We start from the raw sequence: 16,473 nt of genomic DNA on the forward strand, positions 1-16,473 counted from the left end.
GCAACCTCGTTACTCCATTTTTTGGACGATCAATGATTAAAAGGGACGCTTGATCTACTCTGGTGTGAGTACAAATCTATGTCGTTTAAAACAGAGTTTGACAGTATCAGTTTTTTGCCAACGGGCGCACCATTAGTCTTTGCCTGTGGTACAGTCCCGCTGCAAAGTCCCTTTACTTACTCTGCGGGTCCCTGCGGGTTGTTCATACGGCCTGGCGCGGTAACCATGGAAATAACATTGTCATCCATGCGCTGTTTGGTTTCTATTAACAATAGTACCAATAGTATAAAACACGCCCTACCTCATTTGGCGGCACATTCGTCCACTCACGATGTTCAACCTTTTACAGGTAAATATTGGCTTGGTTGGTTTGCTTTTTGTTATTTTAGAGTTTAATTTAGTCTTATTTTGTTGTAAAGATAAGTATTTTAGTTCGTTTAGTTCATTTTTATTTTGTGACCATACTAACGTGCATATTTCGGTATTTTGAAGGACTGTGATCAAAACAAAACTTTTCGCGTTCTTCTTTTGGCCAGTATATATTGTCCACGACTATTTACTTGTTATGATATGTCTGCAATGTTGAATTGTCTCGCAGAAATTACTCTTCTTTGATACAATAAAAGGGACGGAAGCCTTATGTCTATTCTTGTATAAAAGTGTAAATAGATTTTTATTGCTCGTCGTCTTCTAGTCAATCTGGAATGTATTTTTCAGCTACATGTACATATAATTACATATGACACTACTACGTTAATACGATATAAAGGGTTCGATCTAGAATATTCATGTAAAACAAACCGTTAATGTTAATAACGCCATATTCCTTTATGTGCATCTATTCTAATAGTTACATTTCCTAGCAAAATTTAAAAATAGATATATCATTGGGTATTATCAATACCAACGTACATATATGTGTTATTGACATCAGTAACCATGTACAAACACGTGTTCTCATTGGTTAGTTGCTCATACTTCCATGGAGTCCCGTGACATTTCGTAGAGTGCTGGCAGCAGAGTTAATGGTAAAAATCGCCACGGCCATTTGCCTCCTAACAAGCCGCCACTGTTTCATCTGTTCGTCTGGTGCTTTGCTCTCTATGTCAAACAGTGCGTCGGTGAGCCCAGGGAATCCCGAGCTGGCGTAGGTGTTCTTACTGCTCGGTGCGAATATAACGTGCCTGTAATGGAGAAGAAGAGTAAGGCAGTGTTTTTCGAGTGCCGTGCGTGTGTGTGTGTGTGAGAGAGAGAGAGAGAGAGAGAGAGAAAGAGAGAGAAAGAAGGAAATGAGGGTAGTGTGAAATTTCAAAAGTATAATGAGAGTGAGAGAGAGAGGACCGAGAGGAGAATACAATTTTGTAAATAATTCAAAAATAAGGAAAGAAGAAGAAGAAGAGAAAGAGTGGCAAGGTAGGCAATCATGACCAGTTAACTATTTCACTTCTGAAGTTAGTTATACACACTTCATGAGAGGCCGACCGGGCAGCCCAGCCGGATCAGTGAACCCACGTTCCAACAGCATCATCTGGTCATTAACACGTCTCACGGCAAAAGGGCTGGAATGGTAAATCGAAGAATTAGACATTTAAAAACAGTGCTGGTTTTGACCGTCAGATGGCGCAAGTGAGCGTCCTGACGGCCAAAAACGTGACTTCTTTCTTGTTTTTTTTATCTCTTGAACCGTATAATACACCGTAACATAAAAATAGTGCCAAAAACATTCAAGAACATTTTGTCACTGGGTAGAAAGATCTCGCCCAATTTCTTAGGAGATCCGACAATACTAATATATGACATGCGTGTCCCTATTTCATGATCTAGTTATTCCCTTACGGAATCAGATAGTTTCCTGTTTGAAAAGGGGGCAATATCCATCACCTATCCATGAGAAAAATAAATTCAATTATGTAATATATTATCTTCCATGTACATAGCAGCTTATATAAATACCAATTATATCACCCTGTGGTATACATATGCGTTAGTGATTGATTGCAGTAGGGTGTCAAATTCGAATTGTTAACTTACTCTTTCCTGTTAACTTTTTGTATTCCTTCATGAAAGGCGTCTGCAACACGTCGGAATTCGTTCACTGCTGTGGTCAGATTTGCTGGCAAAAAGAGTGACCGTTTAGAATTAACAAACAAATAGGTAACATCATTATAAAAGTATTGCTGATGACAACAAGACAATGTTTTCTACTGCATGCCTGCCAAGTGCACAGGATACGCCTGTTGCGTCTTTTAAAGTAATAGCATAAAGCAAGCATGTCTATTGTCTAATCAATCCATTTTTTCATACGGCGCAAAAGGAAACTTTTGAAGGGTGGGAGTGTATTTAAAGATACAGTTGTGCCTTAGCCCTGCTGCCACTGCTAAAATAAAACAATGGCCTTGTTTATAGCTGGAGTGCACTAGTGTAAATCAGGCCTACTAAACGAAATGGCAGTTAGTGACTTGGAACCACAGACTTGTGATTACTATCTCTGAATTATTGGCCAAAACTGCGCTCTGAGGTACTTCTTGTCATGATACACTGCGAACCTCAAGTCCCCCCATCGTTGTCCGTTAAAATGCAACGTAACTTACCTAAAGAAACACCATTACTGTTCAGCCAGGTCTCGTTATTTGCTTCTTTGAATTTCTGGAGCATGGTTTCAAGTTTAGTTGCATATCCTCTGACGTCCATTGGCAGTATGACGGTGTCCGCCATGTACCTGGCAATCTCACCACAGATACGACAGAGCGACTGGTGCCATTTAAATGTGGGATCAGTGTAGTTAGTTACCAAGAGGAAAGTTTCGTAAACAGAGTGATACAGAGGGTAACTGGATATGGCCCATTCTTCCTATGTAAATAAGGAATGTTTTAGAGTATCGTTTTTCTGGTGTCTTATTTCAAGACAGATTTGCCGACATAACGGCACTTAAAATTTGTACCGCAGTAAATTTGTTGTTGGTCATATCACTAAATATATAGAAAGACAAATTAAAACACACGACTTTCAAAGTTCAAAATAAATATCATATTTGATACTGGCTGTTTTGATTTCCCATAACTTTTTACAATTCGTAAGTTCAATTATTTAATAATTTAGAAATAAAATAAAGATCACCCTTACATAGATAATTTTCTAGAACGATAACGATAACGCGTAATTTATTAATAAACTTACGTCATCAAAAGTGTAGCTCAAATCAACTGCAGGAATCCCGGCTCTTTGGAAGAAGGGAGCATAGTCGCTACCCGATCCAAGGTCTCGGATCCTTTTATAAAAACGTAACTTTTTAATTAATATAATCACTCAATATCTTTAATGCTGGTTTTCATTATTTGGGGACAGTCATATTTATTTGTATTTCATAAATAAGATAGGAATTCGCAGGGGATTCTCAGAGAAAGGACGTCTTAATGACAACGAAGACGCCCCTTTAAAGGACACAATGAGAGATCCGTACGTGCTTGTACATACGTGACATTTGTTGTTGAACCTCTTAATAAATTCGGATAGATATAAGATATTTCAATAATACTTTCATACATTTTAAAAATAACATTCGATTTTAAAAAATTTAAGCAAAAAGCCTCAAAATAATTATGCCAGTAGTGAGCATTGGAAAATAACAACATGCACGAACTTCGGATTTTGACTCGAGTTCGTCCTCTTCTGCCAAGAATCATAAACATTGCTGAACATCGTACTTTCCGGATCAGGAACCTTATACGAAATAAAATGTGAAGATCATAGTGAAAGAAAAGTACATGCAGCTTCTATAAGATTAGTGGTTAGAACAAAAGGAGAAAAGGAAAATTTGGCCGTAAAAGTATTTTTTAACAAACTACTTGAATGGCAGTGTTGACAACTGTGAGCATGTTCACGAATACTGTTCATTTTTGCTCTAGAGTGTTATTTATGCTAAATAATAAGTACACAAATCTTGCAAAGTATAATGCCAGCAACCCTGACACTGTTACAAAAATAATTGTTTTACCTCTTTCGTTGCAGCGTACACCGCCTCATACAGCAGTGGTGAGGCCCCAACACTAAGTTTGTAATGATACTCCACGGCGATATCAACGTTGATGTATGCCACTGCCCTCTCCCCAAGAGCTTTAATGTACTGCTCAACCCACTCAGTGGACCCAATCAATGCGTATTCTTCTGCACCCCAGCTACCAAACATTATGGTTCTACGTGGTCTCCAACCTTAAAGATATAACAGGACCAAATTTCAGGACTATATGATTTAAAGTGCACTTGTGACTGCAAAAAGACTCAGTCTCTCTTATTCTATCTCTATTTAATAAAAATACTTGAATGCAGCAATTGATTGGATTTGAACCTTAAGGCCATGGTTAAGGTTACCTTCTTTGACCAGACTCCCCAGGGCCCTTGTCAGCTCCAGAAGGACGGCGGTCCCACTGGTGGGGTCCACGGCACCGTACGCCCAGGCATCACGGTGGTTCCCAACGATCACATAGCGGTCTGAAAAAGAAATTTATAAAATGAAGTGTATTTTGTTACCCCTATGGTATTAAATATTTTATTGCTGAATTTTATTTTTTACACTGAAGGTGAGGCGACATGTCGATTATATTTATTGTAAGTTATGTAAATTTTCTTTTTTCGCATCCAAAATTACCTTTTTAGCATTTTTTTTCAGTTCTTACTAACCAAAAAACCTTATCTATCTAATAACTTTTACAGAATTAATAGTCTCCATGTTATTCAGATTCTAAAAGTCTTCAAAGTCAGTTTTCTCATCATTCAATGCCATTCTACACGAGGAGTGTCGTTATGCATAAACAATGAATTACAGACAGGTAACTTTTATGAAGTTTGATATAAGCATAGATATATAAAAAAGCAGTCGCGCAGACAAATATTACGTTCTTTTAAGTGCCTTCCTGTGTAAAAGCAATAACAAGGATATATGTTGCTAAAAAAAGACCTTGTAAAACATTTTGATAAGCCTGCACATCTTCAATATACCGTATTTTTATTTGTATATTTCTAAATTATGAAAAATAAGAGCAATACAAATATCATTTGGTATATTTTTGTTCATGAATAAAAAGTCAATTCTACGCTCCAAACTATTACACGATCAAGATAAAAATGAGAATCTCAAGGGCTTGGGGACGTTCTTAGAATATGTTACATGGAACTGTATTGGAAAACCAGTATCGAAAGTATGAAAAAGTTTCAAAAGTTTCAGAAACATTCTCATAGAATATTTTTGTGTATTTTCGATTATTTTCCATGATTATATTTTCCATGATTATAATGATGATAAAAAACCTGCTGTTACCTGGTTCCACTGCCCCTCGTATTATCCCAATGGCATTGTAGGTTGTTCTGATCTCTCTCGTGTTGTGATTCACTACTCTCAGCGTTCTGAATAAAGTTCATTTATCTCTAATAAACACTTGACGAATTCTAATGCATGTCATAATTTGGTTTGTTTTAACATTAAAAACATTAAACATTTAAATTGAAATCATTAGAGTTCGAAAGAATATACAGCATTATACTGTATTTTATATTTTACAAACATATTAAAAGGACAAAGCATATACATCTAACGTTTATCTAATGTTTGGAAACAGATGATGGCATTTGGAAATGAAAACACGTGCAGCCTAAAAGTCGAATAAGTTTTGAACAAAACACCTTGTGTCTATAGATAATTTTTGTAAATTTGGCTTGAGGCTTTTCTCACAGAGTCTCATTTAAGAAGTGATCTGACAGTAACGAAATTGCATTCATATTGAAAAACAACGTCGTATTTCTTCTGGTTTTATGTTCAGTGCTTTAACTATTTTACCTGCCCCCCCCCCCCCCCTTCTTCCGTTCCAAATTATACTGTGCGTCTAATGCGTAAAGTTTATATAATAACAAAATCAAATAATCAAAATCTTGGTAAATAAAAACTCTAAACTTCATCATAGCTATCATGCCATGATACACAAATACCTTAATGTAAGTTTTCTTTGACCGTCACATGTGACTTACTTATTGTCCATTAAATAGCCCCCAAATCTGTATGTGACATGCGCCATATCTCCTCTCCACGAAGCAGGTACTTCCTCCCCGCCCATTGTGTTGAGTAGCTCCTTGGCATAATCGTAGCCGATAGGGTGCGCTGGGATCTGCGGCATCTCCATTTTCTCCTCCAGCTCTTCTATGAGCTCACGATAAGAGTAATCTAAAAAAAAAAACACCCTTAAATACCTACCACAGAGTCAAAGTGTTAAAGCACTAAGGAATTTTTTTATAATTCAAATTCATAAGTTATGCTAGTATATCGTGCAATTCTTGAATCAACGAATGAAAAGTCTAGCTTCATTTCCATTTATTTATCTCTTCGTTGTAACAATTGAATTAAACCTTGCTTCAATTGCACGTCGTTGCAATCGACAAACTGATGCATCTCCAAGAAAACTAAAAAGAAAACTTAAACGGCAAGCTGTTATTTATAGATGAAGTCCACTTTGGAAAAAAATGAGCAGTTTGCCAAAATACTCTGTACCTATTCTTTTTGATTTTTTAAAAAATTAATCTCTTCCTCGAGATCGTTTAAGATTTTCCAATTTTCTAATTGTAATTCTTTACTTTCTTCTCTCTCTCCAAGTGCATGATGTCAACGATCAATGAATATAACCTATAGTCAGTCTACTTACCAACAGCTGGATACCCAGGGGTAAGGGGGTCGCCATTACCAATGAAAGTTGACCCCCTTTGTACTCCTGTGCCGGGTAACCACCAGGAATTGGGGAAAACGGCTCCATTAGGGTCAACAGCGTAATCCTTGGGGTCCGAGTATAGGATAACAGCAGACGCATTGAACATAGTGGCATGACGGACCTGAGCACAAAGTTAATTGTTATTTTTGAGAATGCACTGCTATTTTTTTATTTCATATTTGAAATAATATTTTTTGCAAGTTCCATATATCAAAAAGTCTAACGGACGCCCAAAGTTGTGGGAGGTACAGCAAAATCTAAATAGCGTTACACCGTAAGCCCTGGTAGCAAGAAGGGGTAATGTAAGCTGAAACTGTGTGACAGTGACAATCTAAACAAATTAGAAGAGAGGGATTGCTTTACAAATTTGTCTGGATCATGAATTTTCATAGTTCTACTTTTTTGTCGGAGATTACCCCTTTTATACTTTAACCTTACTTAATTAAAATCTACATAGGGGTGACAAAAGTATTGTACCATCTATACGAAGAAGACTAGCGCCAGAAACGACAGCCGTCTTTTCATGCTGTCAAGGGATTTGGCACCGTCCAGCGCATGTTACATGGTGAGGTTAGCAAAAGAAAAGTTCATAGAAGTCTCCATGCTACAGGAATTCACACCAGGGTTGCCAAGAGGAAAACACTTATTACATGTACCTTGGTAAGCAGTCGAACAAGAAGGAAATGGGCTGGGACATGGAACTATTGCATGGACCGTAGGTCAGAATCGGAGCCATTTTGTATTTTATGATGAGTCCATTTTCACCGTGAACAAAAAGGGTGGGCGGGTGAGAGTATGGAGAACATCACAACTTCTTATATGCCAGATAATACATACATTTCCTCACTCAACGTTTACGTAAACCCAACATAGTCATTATTAAAGTGTCAAACCCTGGGCATTTTGCCATGGAGCTCTTCAAATTGCTTGTCAACTTATAAAGATTTACAGTTGAATTATGTCATATCTGCAAAGATAAGGGCTGTCAGATGTCATCAAACATTTCATGACAGTGGAATAGCGATAATAAAGTAATATAAATAGTAATAAAAATAACGGTGTGTCCTACTATACCTTATCTCCCCTGAATATTTTCCCGTATCTGGCGATGACTATAGCACCATTTAAGTCCATGCTTTTGTTGCGCGTTATGAAGAAGAAGTCTTCAATTCGCCCGTAGTTTACGTAGACGAGTCTACTATTCTGAAAAGCATCATAACAGAGCATCAGTTTGGTGTCAGATGCATTTTAGGGAGGAAACACACATTCTGAACAATCATTACTTAGTTGAAAAGACAAGAAATGATAAAACTGTCATCAAAAGTAAAGAACTTAATCAAAGGTCCTTTCGCAAAATCAATAATGATTTGCCAAACTCATCCGCATTTTGTAATCACATTCATACCTCTACGGTACCGTTCTTTGAGTAAGCGTTAAATGGTGGGGGTGCTCGGGGATCCTTGGTGCTAGACGCCTTATCCAGGGCTGCCTCCTCGAGGGGAGTCTGCCAAATGACATTGCCGTTACTGTCTAGAATCTGAGCCTGAAATACATGTAGTATGAAACTCAAAGTATCCCAAAGTAAGTAATACACATCGGTATTGTTAGGTTTTTACAATTATTTGGTGCTTTCTCACCCCAGTGAAGCAATTCAGAGCATTTCACAGTATATAAACCGCATTTTCTAGGCCTAATGTCCGATTTGAACGGTGGGTTATGAACCAATGTCTAAATTTGATGAAAGACTTATGAACAATTACTTGTGATTCAGGTTGTCCAGAAAGGAATGTCAAAAGATTGGCAGAGATGCAGACATTCAGATTTAAAGTCTTGTTCTTATTGCACCACCTAAATGTGCTTTTACACACACCTTGTTTGCCGTGTAGTTGCTTGTTTTATTTCCAGGATAGGAAAGGAGAACATCATACGGCACCAAGACAGCGTCATCTAAACCTTGTTCCAGCCATTTCCTACGAAGATCCTCGGCTGTTGTAAAATCCTCTGCAGTGCCGGCTACGTGAGGGTACCTTGTCATTTCCCTTGAAAGAAAAAAAATCCACAATTTTGGCTAAATTTATTCTATGTGTACATTTATTTTCGCTTAAAGAACCTTCAATGTATGTTAAAATAACATGGATCAGCTGGTTAAACATCACTGTTCTTCAACTTAGGCTAATTCGGTTTCTGTCCTTATTAAGTTACTACCGACTAAAATTAAAAGAAGCTTTAAAAATAGATTTATTTCTCTTGCTAAACAATCTATATAACGCCACAACGCAAATATTTTCTGTGTTGGCCGTATCAGTTTCCAACTGATTAGCCTAATCAGTGAATCCTTAGGTTAAATTTCTTTAGCTTGTTTGGGTGACATGTTGGAGGTCCTTGCGCCAATGTAAAATCAACGTGACATGACTGTAAAACACAAATGAATTTTATCGCCTCCAGATCGGCTCTCAAAAATATAATGATTTGGACCAATGTGTATGGCGTCTTATTTATTTAAAGCAAAATTTCCCGTTGCTCCACTCCACTCTTCTCCACTCCATAATGCAAGTGAAATGCTCGTATGAATAGGCCACTGGTGAAATACATGTATAAAACAATGACAAACCATATCTGCAATAAGTGATAAAGGGGGTTGAAGCTCTATCATAAAAAAGTTAGGTAAACATACTGCCTGATACAGGTAGCTCCTTCTACACAAAAACATATATAAAACACAAGTTCAATGTAGGCCATCCAGGTGATGATATTTCGGAGAAAAACCGCAATCTGGACCACGCCCCCATACTAATACTTAAGACACACTAGATATGGGGCATTTGAATCTAGATATCACTCATAAACATTTGATTTACATTCGTCAAATATCAATTCTGAACTATTCATTTAAACACAAAGTTCTTTCAGAGCTTCCGTGCCAAAAACATGACCCCCCCCCCTTCTTCTTTTTGATATCTAGAGTCCCTCAATCAAAGACCTGCTTTATGAAAGTACAGGATAATAAGAGTGGTATGCCAATATAAAGAGTGTAAAGGTGACAGGGACACACCCACCTTTGTTTTAAGTGCGCTTATGACAATAAATATGTAAGCAAGTCGATCGTTCCTTAACAGTACAAATAAGTCACTGGTGGGTTTAGCCCGAGGGTAGTCAAATTCCAACGTCAGTGGTAATGGATTAGGGTCTAATGTTTTTAATATATAAAAATAGATGCACCTGACATTGCCTTGTGGGTCTTTGCTTTTGAAATCATCATCGTATGCAACACGCCCCAAAAACCACTCTGTACATTAGGTTGAACTTTTAGCAGGTTGTATAGCCCCATTACAGCAGATGCTAGTATATTAATATTCGTATATGTGAATTTATGTACATAAATAAAAACGGCGCCGACCCTACCGTAAATTCTCGCGAATGTTTTCTGCTTTGATTCCATCAATAAGTCTCTGCCGAAAAGATATATCTCCATCTTCTGCTAATTTCAGGAACTCATTGTACGCTTTACTCTCTCCGCCTGCCGTTGCGCTCTCCGCGTTCTTGGCAGAAAAATATCCAATAAGCACCCCTGCGACGATACCAACCACTAAACAGATTGAAGCAATGAGCACCGCAATCTTTCTTCCAACTACAGACTGCATAGTTGATTCTCCAATGTGAAGAAATGATCAGTGTTAGCAAGTTTGTCTTTCTTATGCCACCACGCAGGCAAGAGATCTACGTTGGCCTAATAATGGGCTGAATACTATGCACATGCGTGCATAGGGCGTATTTTTCGTTTACTCAGGGTTCCATCGGGTCACTGGTGATAATACATAAGAAGCCTGTTTTCCCTTTTACGGAGTAAAATGACAAAAAATACTTTAAAGAAGCGCATTCGGAATATTGATCAAAGATGCCGCCACATAAAAATATAAAGGCAAATCTCAAACAACAAGCCTCATTCCATCTCTAAAGCCCTGGATCTCAGCTGTAGAATTAAACCAGATTTTGCCTGTTTCAGTTTAAATGCTGCATGCGATTCATTCAGTGGTTGGGCCCATTATACATGTGTAATGGGTCCAGGTTCAGTGTTATGATGGTGATTCAAACCCTTTTCGTATTTATAAAACATATAATGATGTTCAATTTTATCTTAAAACCCTTAACTCAGTTTTAATAATCATAATTGAAACTTTGAGGTTTATCATTGCCAATCTTTACAGTCGCTCTATCTGCAAAACCAAGTTCTTCCACCTTTGTCAAATTTAACGCCATGGTTTCCTTCACAATTAAGCGTGCCTTTAAATCACAAACACACATTATCTTGGATTCTTTTACCCAGTGTCTGTTGATCAGATCCTGGCACACAAACAGACACGTAGCATACAACAGGCAACGTCCAGGTTCATGTAGCTTAATACAGTTAACTAAGTTGACTTTATCCCCATAGCCCATCTTTGTTGCAGATGCCATAGTTCACTACCAAGTCTTAAATTCTCTACTGTTTACTCTACTGCCGTATTAGGACCAGTCAGCAAAGTTTCTGCAGAGCCCAATGGAAAAGAGCTGCAAATAATTTAATCAAAAAGAATAGCTGTTTAAATACCCCAGTTCTTATCGGATCAAGGCATGTCAAACACCATTGTGACCTTACACTCTCCACAATAAATTACACACAAATGATATATTTATGACTTAATGATTTTTTTCACTTTCACATTCGCCTATGGTAAAAAATAAGTTAAATTATGCTTACATAACAGTACCAGCTAAAGGGCCGGAGGGGGGGTGGTGAAATGTGTGAAATGAAACAAGAAGTAGTAGAACATCTCATTAACTTCCAGACTTCGCGAAAAAAGCGCATTTTCAAAGTTCGATAACTACATACAGTGTACATAACAAACACTCCAATTTGAAATGTAAATCAAAACCGAGATAGATAGGCCTATATAGCCTATTTATTCCACAATGTACAAAATATGTATATATACATAAATTTCGGGCAAAACAGAACAGTGGGGCTCCTGACCCCCACCCCCTCTTTGTAAATGTATTTCTACGTCATTTTGTCTATTATACATGTATCACTTGTTTCATCCTTCTCCACCATTAATGGGCGCCGGGGTGATCCATTTTGAATGTTAATATTCCCCTCTTGAAATTATAATTTTGACTGGCTGAATCATGGGCCCTACTTCTAAACCGTACCAAATGGCACCATTTACCCTCCAAAACACCAAAAATTTTCTGGGCCCTTGAACCCCACGCCGACCTCCCAATCCGAGGCGAGGCCGGTCTTTCCTAAAAAATAAAAAACCCACCCCTTCATAATCCTGGATCCGCCCTTGGCTTTTTTTTTTTTTTTTTTTTTTTTTTGTTAACTGACAGAATTTTTGACAAAGAAGCCCAGTGTCACATTCTTTTCTTTTACAGTGGTTCTTTTCAGTTACTCCCTTTCGACCATTTACTCTTAACGCCATGTAAAGCTACTGTACACGTAGATACTGGTAGACTTGCCACATATTTTTTTTTAAAGTCGCTGCGCCAAGGAAAAGAAATTAACTTCCACTTTACTACATAAGGTACTGCAGGCCTGTAGCCAGTAATTTCAAAAAGGGGGGGGGGGTCTTTTTTTCTGAAATAGTGGACCTTTGTACCACTAATCGCGTAGAATTACTGTATAATTAACGTTAGTAGGCCTAATTAAAAGTCACGAGTCTACAGTTTTTATCAGCCGATTTATTATACGAGATCTCGTAAGCTTCAACTGGCGACTGGAAAACAGGAAATAGGATCAACATTACTACGCGCGTTCTATTCTACTTCCCGTCAGCTGACACTCACAGGATTGTTGCAAACATGTCGGGGAAAGATCGCATCAACGTTTTTCCTTCACGAATGTAAGTTCATGAATGCCATTTAATGCCATTTATGTAGTTTTCTAAATTCTCTCTCTCTCTCTCTCTCTCTCTCTCTCTCTCTCTCTCTCTCTCTCTCTCTCTCTCTCTCTCTCTCTCTCTCTCTCTCTCTCTCTCTCTCTCTCTCTCTCTCTCTAATACGCAAAGTGCTGCAAAGTTAATTACATTTGATCAATTCACACGTTAATCCATTATTGTAGACCGAGAGGAGAGAGGGGGGCACCAAGTTATGGCGCTCTGTCCGTATCTACATTTTATTTTTTCTCATTCCGCACGGACCGATATCTGTGTAAGGCTATACTTAAAATATATATTTCTGTATATCTCTCATGTCAAGGGCCATGACCATAATGAAGGCCCGTCTCAAAGGGGCTCAGAAAGGCCATAGCTTACTGAAGAAGAAGGCAGATGCATTGACACTAAGGTTTAGACTTATTCTGAAAAGGATAATTGAGGTATGTGTCCAGAGTGAATAGAATCGCCATTAACATCACCAGGTTTTGAAAAACGTACTTAAAAAGCATTAACTGGCCTGCAAGTTTTATGTCAGAGAAAGCAAATTATATATGACGCTGATGGTGACAAAATTGATGGGGGGGGGGGGGCACTTCATAGATCATTTAAGTATCCGTTTAATGTAGTGTTCCCAGGGTATTTGGTCCATTAATAGCACAGTGTAATGAATGTGCAAGAGAAGATTGTTTAAATGGCAGCTTCTATCCGCCATGTATATATAGCTTGCATAGCACATATGTAAAACATCTGTACTGTAGGTCAACTAGAGATCCATAACCCATCTGGTTTACACTTTTTTTTCAGTGATTGAGGGATATTTCCTTTTGACAACAAAGTAATGCATTTGTAGATTTAAAAAAAGCTAAAATTCATCATTACAAAACTGACTTTTTTGGCTGAAAAGTATGCATGTCACCTAGGTGTTGCCTAGGTTCAAAATATGTTTCATGTTTCACAAGTGATAATATGAAAATTTCCAAGAATTTGTCATTTCAAACTTGTGGCTTTTTTTTGTCTGAAAATAATAAAAATTCATATATCACAAGTATTAATATTTAAGTTTCTAATAATTTTTCCAGACAAAGACCACAATGGGTGAAGTGATGAAGGAGGCAGCTTTTTCTCTGGCCGAGGCCAAGTTTGCCACAGGAGATTTTACACACATGGTGCTACAGAACGTCAGCAAAGCACAGGTTAAAGTACGCTCCAAGAAGGACAATGTGGCTGGTAAGGAGAATTACTGGAGCATGAAATACAGCAATATCATGCACTTTGGTGTCATCCATTTTTATCATCATATCCACAGGTCTATAAAGGTTAGACGGGAGGGGAGGGTTGGGTTATAAATGCCCTCTGTATTCTTTTGAAAAAGGATGGAAGTGATAATTCAAGTGCATATGTAAATCAGATAATGGTTATCAGCTTCAAAACTCACTCTATCTTCATGGAAAAACTTTGCCTCCCCCCCCCCAACCCCACTTTTACTAATGATAACTTAGAAAATACTCAGAAACCAGCAGCCTTTATTGGCATATATTTACTGTAAACAGATTTTGATCAGCCATGATTTAAACTAGTGTTTTCTCTTAAACCTGTCACCAGTTGACAAAATTTATTTGGTGACATCTTTATGGACCCAATCAGTTTGGAGTCTGAAGAAGCTATTTTAAATGTATTCAATCTATGAATATATTTATTTATTTATTTATATGTCTATATAGTGATTGTGTTTGTTTTTTTAAGATATTAAAATGTTTAACAATTTCTTCCAGGTGTTTCTTTACCTGTATTTGAGCAGTATCAAGATGGAACTGATAGTGAGTAAATACATTGTTTGTTGGCATATCTTACTGTTCTTTGTACTCAGTGCTGGTGCATGTCAAATAGCTGATGCATCTGAGTTTGACTTGGGCTGTTTTTCTTTTTCATTGTGATAGATGTGCAGTAATGTGAATTATTCTATGATAAAGAAAGTCCTTATGCTGCTGTTAAAAACCAAATTGAAAATATTACTACTCATTATTGTATGTGCTTACTTGTTGCCTAAAGATGTTCAAAAAATTGAAAAATATTTTTTATGAATGTTTACAAACCAATTAATTTAAAATAACAAAGAAATCCACCTGTAGTTTGTTAAATGCATCAAATATTTGCCAGTAATTATCTTTTGTGATTCTGACAGTGTCAGACATATGAAGAAGCCCAATAATTATGCACATATTGCTTACAACTTCTGCCACCAAACAATTTAATATTTTTTATTGGTGTTGGTTTGTCAATTTGGTAACAAACAAGACGTCTCAATTTTTTTTTTTCACAAATTTTGATGAAATTTTCAGTCTAGACATTTATTCAGGAAGGAAAGAAGTGATTACAATTTTAACTGAATCCAGTTATGCACATATTTTCAGAAGAATTGTTATTCTTTGGCACTGTACTCTTGGGGATGTTTTCTAGCATTGATACTCTACTATTTCAGCATATGAATTGACTGGCCTGTCAAGAGGTGGCCAACAGATTGACAAGTTGAAGAAGAACTATGCCAAGGCTGTAGAACTTCTGGTGGAGCTGGCTTCTTTACAAACCTCATTTGTGACCTTGGATGAGGTCATCAAGATTACAAATAGAAGAGTCAATGCCATAGAGCATGGTAGGTAGTTGACGCTGAAATTTGAAAAGAATATGTTTCCACTGTTATGACATCTTTATCTGTCGAATTGACTGCATGTTTATGTGATGTTTCTTCTTAGATTAATCCCCAAACTCGCTCACTCGATAAGTTAGTTTATTGTTTTTATTCATGAATATTCCTTCATCCTAATATTTATTTATTTACATACTTTTATAAACATATGGAAAGTGAAGGCTGGTATTATGGTTATATGGGTCTCAGGTAAAGTTAAGAAAATTAGCAGAGTCTGAGTAGTTATGTGGTTCAACAGTGTGTTTTGATGTGTCTCCTTTTAATATTCTGACTTTTCTTCCAGTGATCATTCCCAGGATAGAAAAGACCTTGGCATATATTACCACAGAGCTAGATGAAAGAGAAAGGGAAGAATTTTACAGGTAAATTTAATCCTAGACTGAAAATGCATTACTAGGGGTTATTTGTTTCATGTGAACATTTAAAAAATGATGGTGAATGTACCCAGGTTTCTTTTCCAAATCTCAATTCTTTTGTGCTGTTAATTTTTTATGGTGAGAAATTGATTTTCATTGTTATCTTATGAGATTTTTACATTTTTAGACTAAAGAAGATTCAAGAAAAGAAAAAGATATTGAAAGACCAAGCTGAGAAGAAAAAGAAGAAATTGCAAGCTGAAGGCTTGATGACTGACTCTCAACCAAATTTGCTGGATAACGAAGAAGATACTGATTTGTTATTTACTGATTAGCAAACAATACTTGGCAGTTAACAAAGTTCAGCTGAAACAGAGTGTAAGAAATATTTATGCGTAATATGTAGTTTATAAATAACGGACCAGTGCACGGGTTAAATACTACATACCATTTTCTATGTTATTCATTAGTGATGGTTCCCTAAATTCAAGATCTTTCGTGTGTCGATATTCTACACTGAGGACTTAAAATTCCCGTCTGATCTTCTATTAAGACCATGTTTACTAAGCAGTATAAGCTAGACATGCTCAAGGCGTTTTCCCACTGTAAAAAATGTGTTTTCAGAAGCATCTTTCTGCCAGGGATGCTCATTTTGAATTAGCAAACAATATGACATCCTGACATGGATTCATTAGATATAATTGTATATGTGTATTGCATTATAAACCTGTCAACGAGAAGGGATTATT

At 37.1% G+C, this 16,473-nt stretch overlaps 2 protein-coding genes across 2 annotated transcripts; one reads left to right on the top strand and one right to left on the bottom strand.

Moving 5' to 3' along the window:
- Positions 1–518: 518 nt before the first annotated feature.
- Positions 519–10,516, bottom strand: LOC106156683 (putative N-acetylated-alpha-linked acidic dipeptidase). The gene is made up of 15 exons (XM_013532055.2): positions 10,152–10,516; positions 8,620–8,788; positions 8,155–8,292; positions 7,824–7,952; positions 6,687–6,870; positions 6,019–6,211; positions 5,315–5,400; positions 4,369–4,488; positions 3,995–4,209; positions 3,641–3,720; positions 3,178–3,268; positions 2,592–2,850; positions 2,032–2,113; positions 1,467–1,559; positions 519–1,184 (listed from the first exon to the last, which is right to left on the bottom strand). The coding sequence occupies exons 1-15, from the start codon at positions 10,388–10,390 to the stop codon at positions 965–967; spliced, it is 2,298 nt and encodes a 765-aa protein (XP_013387509.2). The 5' UTR covers positions 10,391–10,516; the 3' UTR covers positions 519–964.
- A 1,927-nt stretch (positions 10,517–12,443) lies between these two features.
- Positions 12,444–16,464, top strand: LOC106156711 (V-type proton ATPase subunit D). The gene is made up of 7 exons (XM_013532102.2): positions 12,444–12,631; positions 12,987–13,104; positions 13,744–13,891; positions 14,437–14,481; positions 15,144–15,314; positions 15,652–15,730; positions 15,912–16,464. Exons 1-7 carry the CDS (start codon positions 12,591–12,593, stop codon positions 16,057–16,059), a joined length of 750 nt encoding a protein of 249 aa, XP_013387556.1. The 5' UTR covers positions 12,444–12,590; the 3' UTR covers positions 16,060–16,464.
- Positions 16,465–16,473: the final 9 nt, after the last annotated feature.

This window comes from Lingula anatina, chromosome 2 (genome assembly GCF_051362555.1).
Source record: "Lingula anatina isolate TDL-2025a chromosome 2, LinAna3.0, whole genome shotgun sequence".
Taxonomy (NCBI): Eukaryota; Metazoa; Brachiopoda; class Lingulata; order Lingulida; family Lingulidae; genus Lingula; species Lingula anatina.

Excerpts from the sequence above, each read along its gene's own strand:
- LOC106156711 (XM_013532102.2), top strand. The coding sequence starts at position 12,591 with ATGTCGGGGAAAGATCGCATCAACGTTTTTCCTTCACGAAT. Across the intron at positions 13,105-13,743 it reads TTCTGAAAAGGATAATTGAG|ACAAAGACCACAATGGGTGA; the intron begins GTATGTGTCCAG and ends TAATTTTTCCAG. Across the intron at positions 14,482-15,143 it reads GTATCAAGATGGAACTGATA|CATATGAATTGACTGGCCTG; the intron begins GTGAGTAAATAC and ends CTACTATTTCAG.
- LOC106156683 (XM_013532055.2), bottom strand. The coding sequence starts at position 10,390 with ATGCAGTCTGTAGTTGGAAGAAAGATTGCGGTGCTCATTGCTTCAATC. Across the intron at positions 2,114-2,591 it reads CAGTAATGGTGTTTCTTTAG|CAAATCTGACCACAGCAGTG; the intron begins GTAAGTTACGTT and ends TCTTTTTGCCAG. Across the intron at positions 1,185-1,466 it reads CCCGGTCGGCCTCTCATGAA|GCACGTTATATTCGCACCGA; the intron begins GTGTGTATAACT and ends TCTCCATTACAG.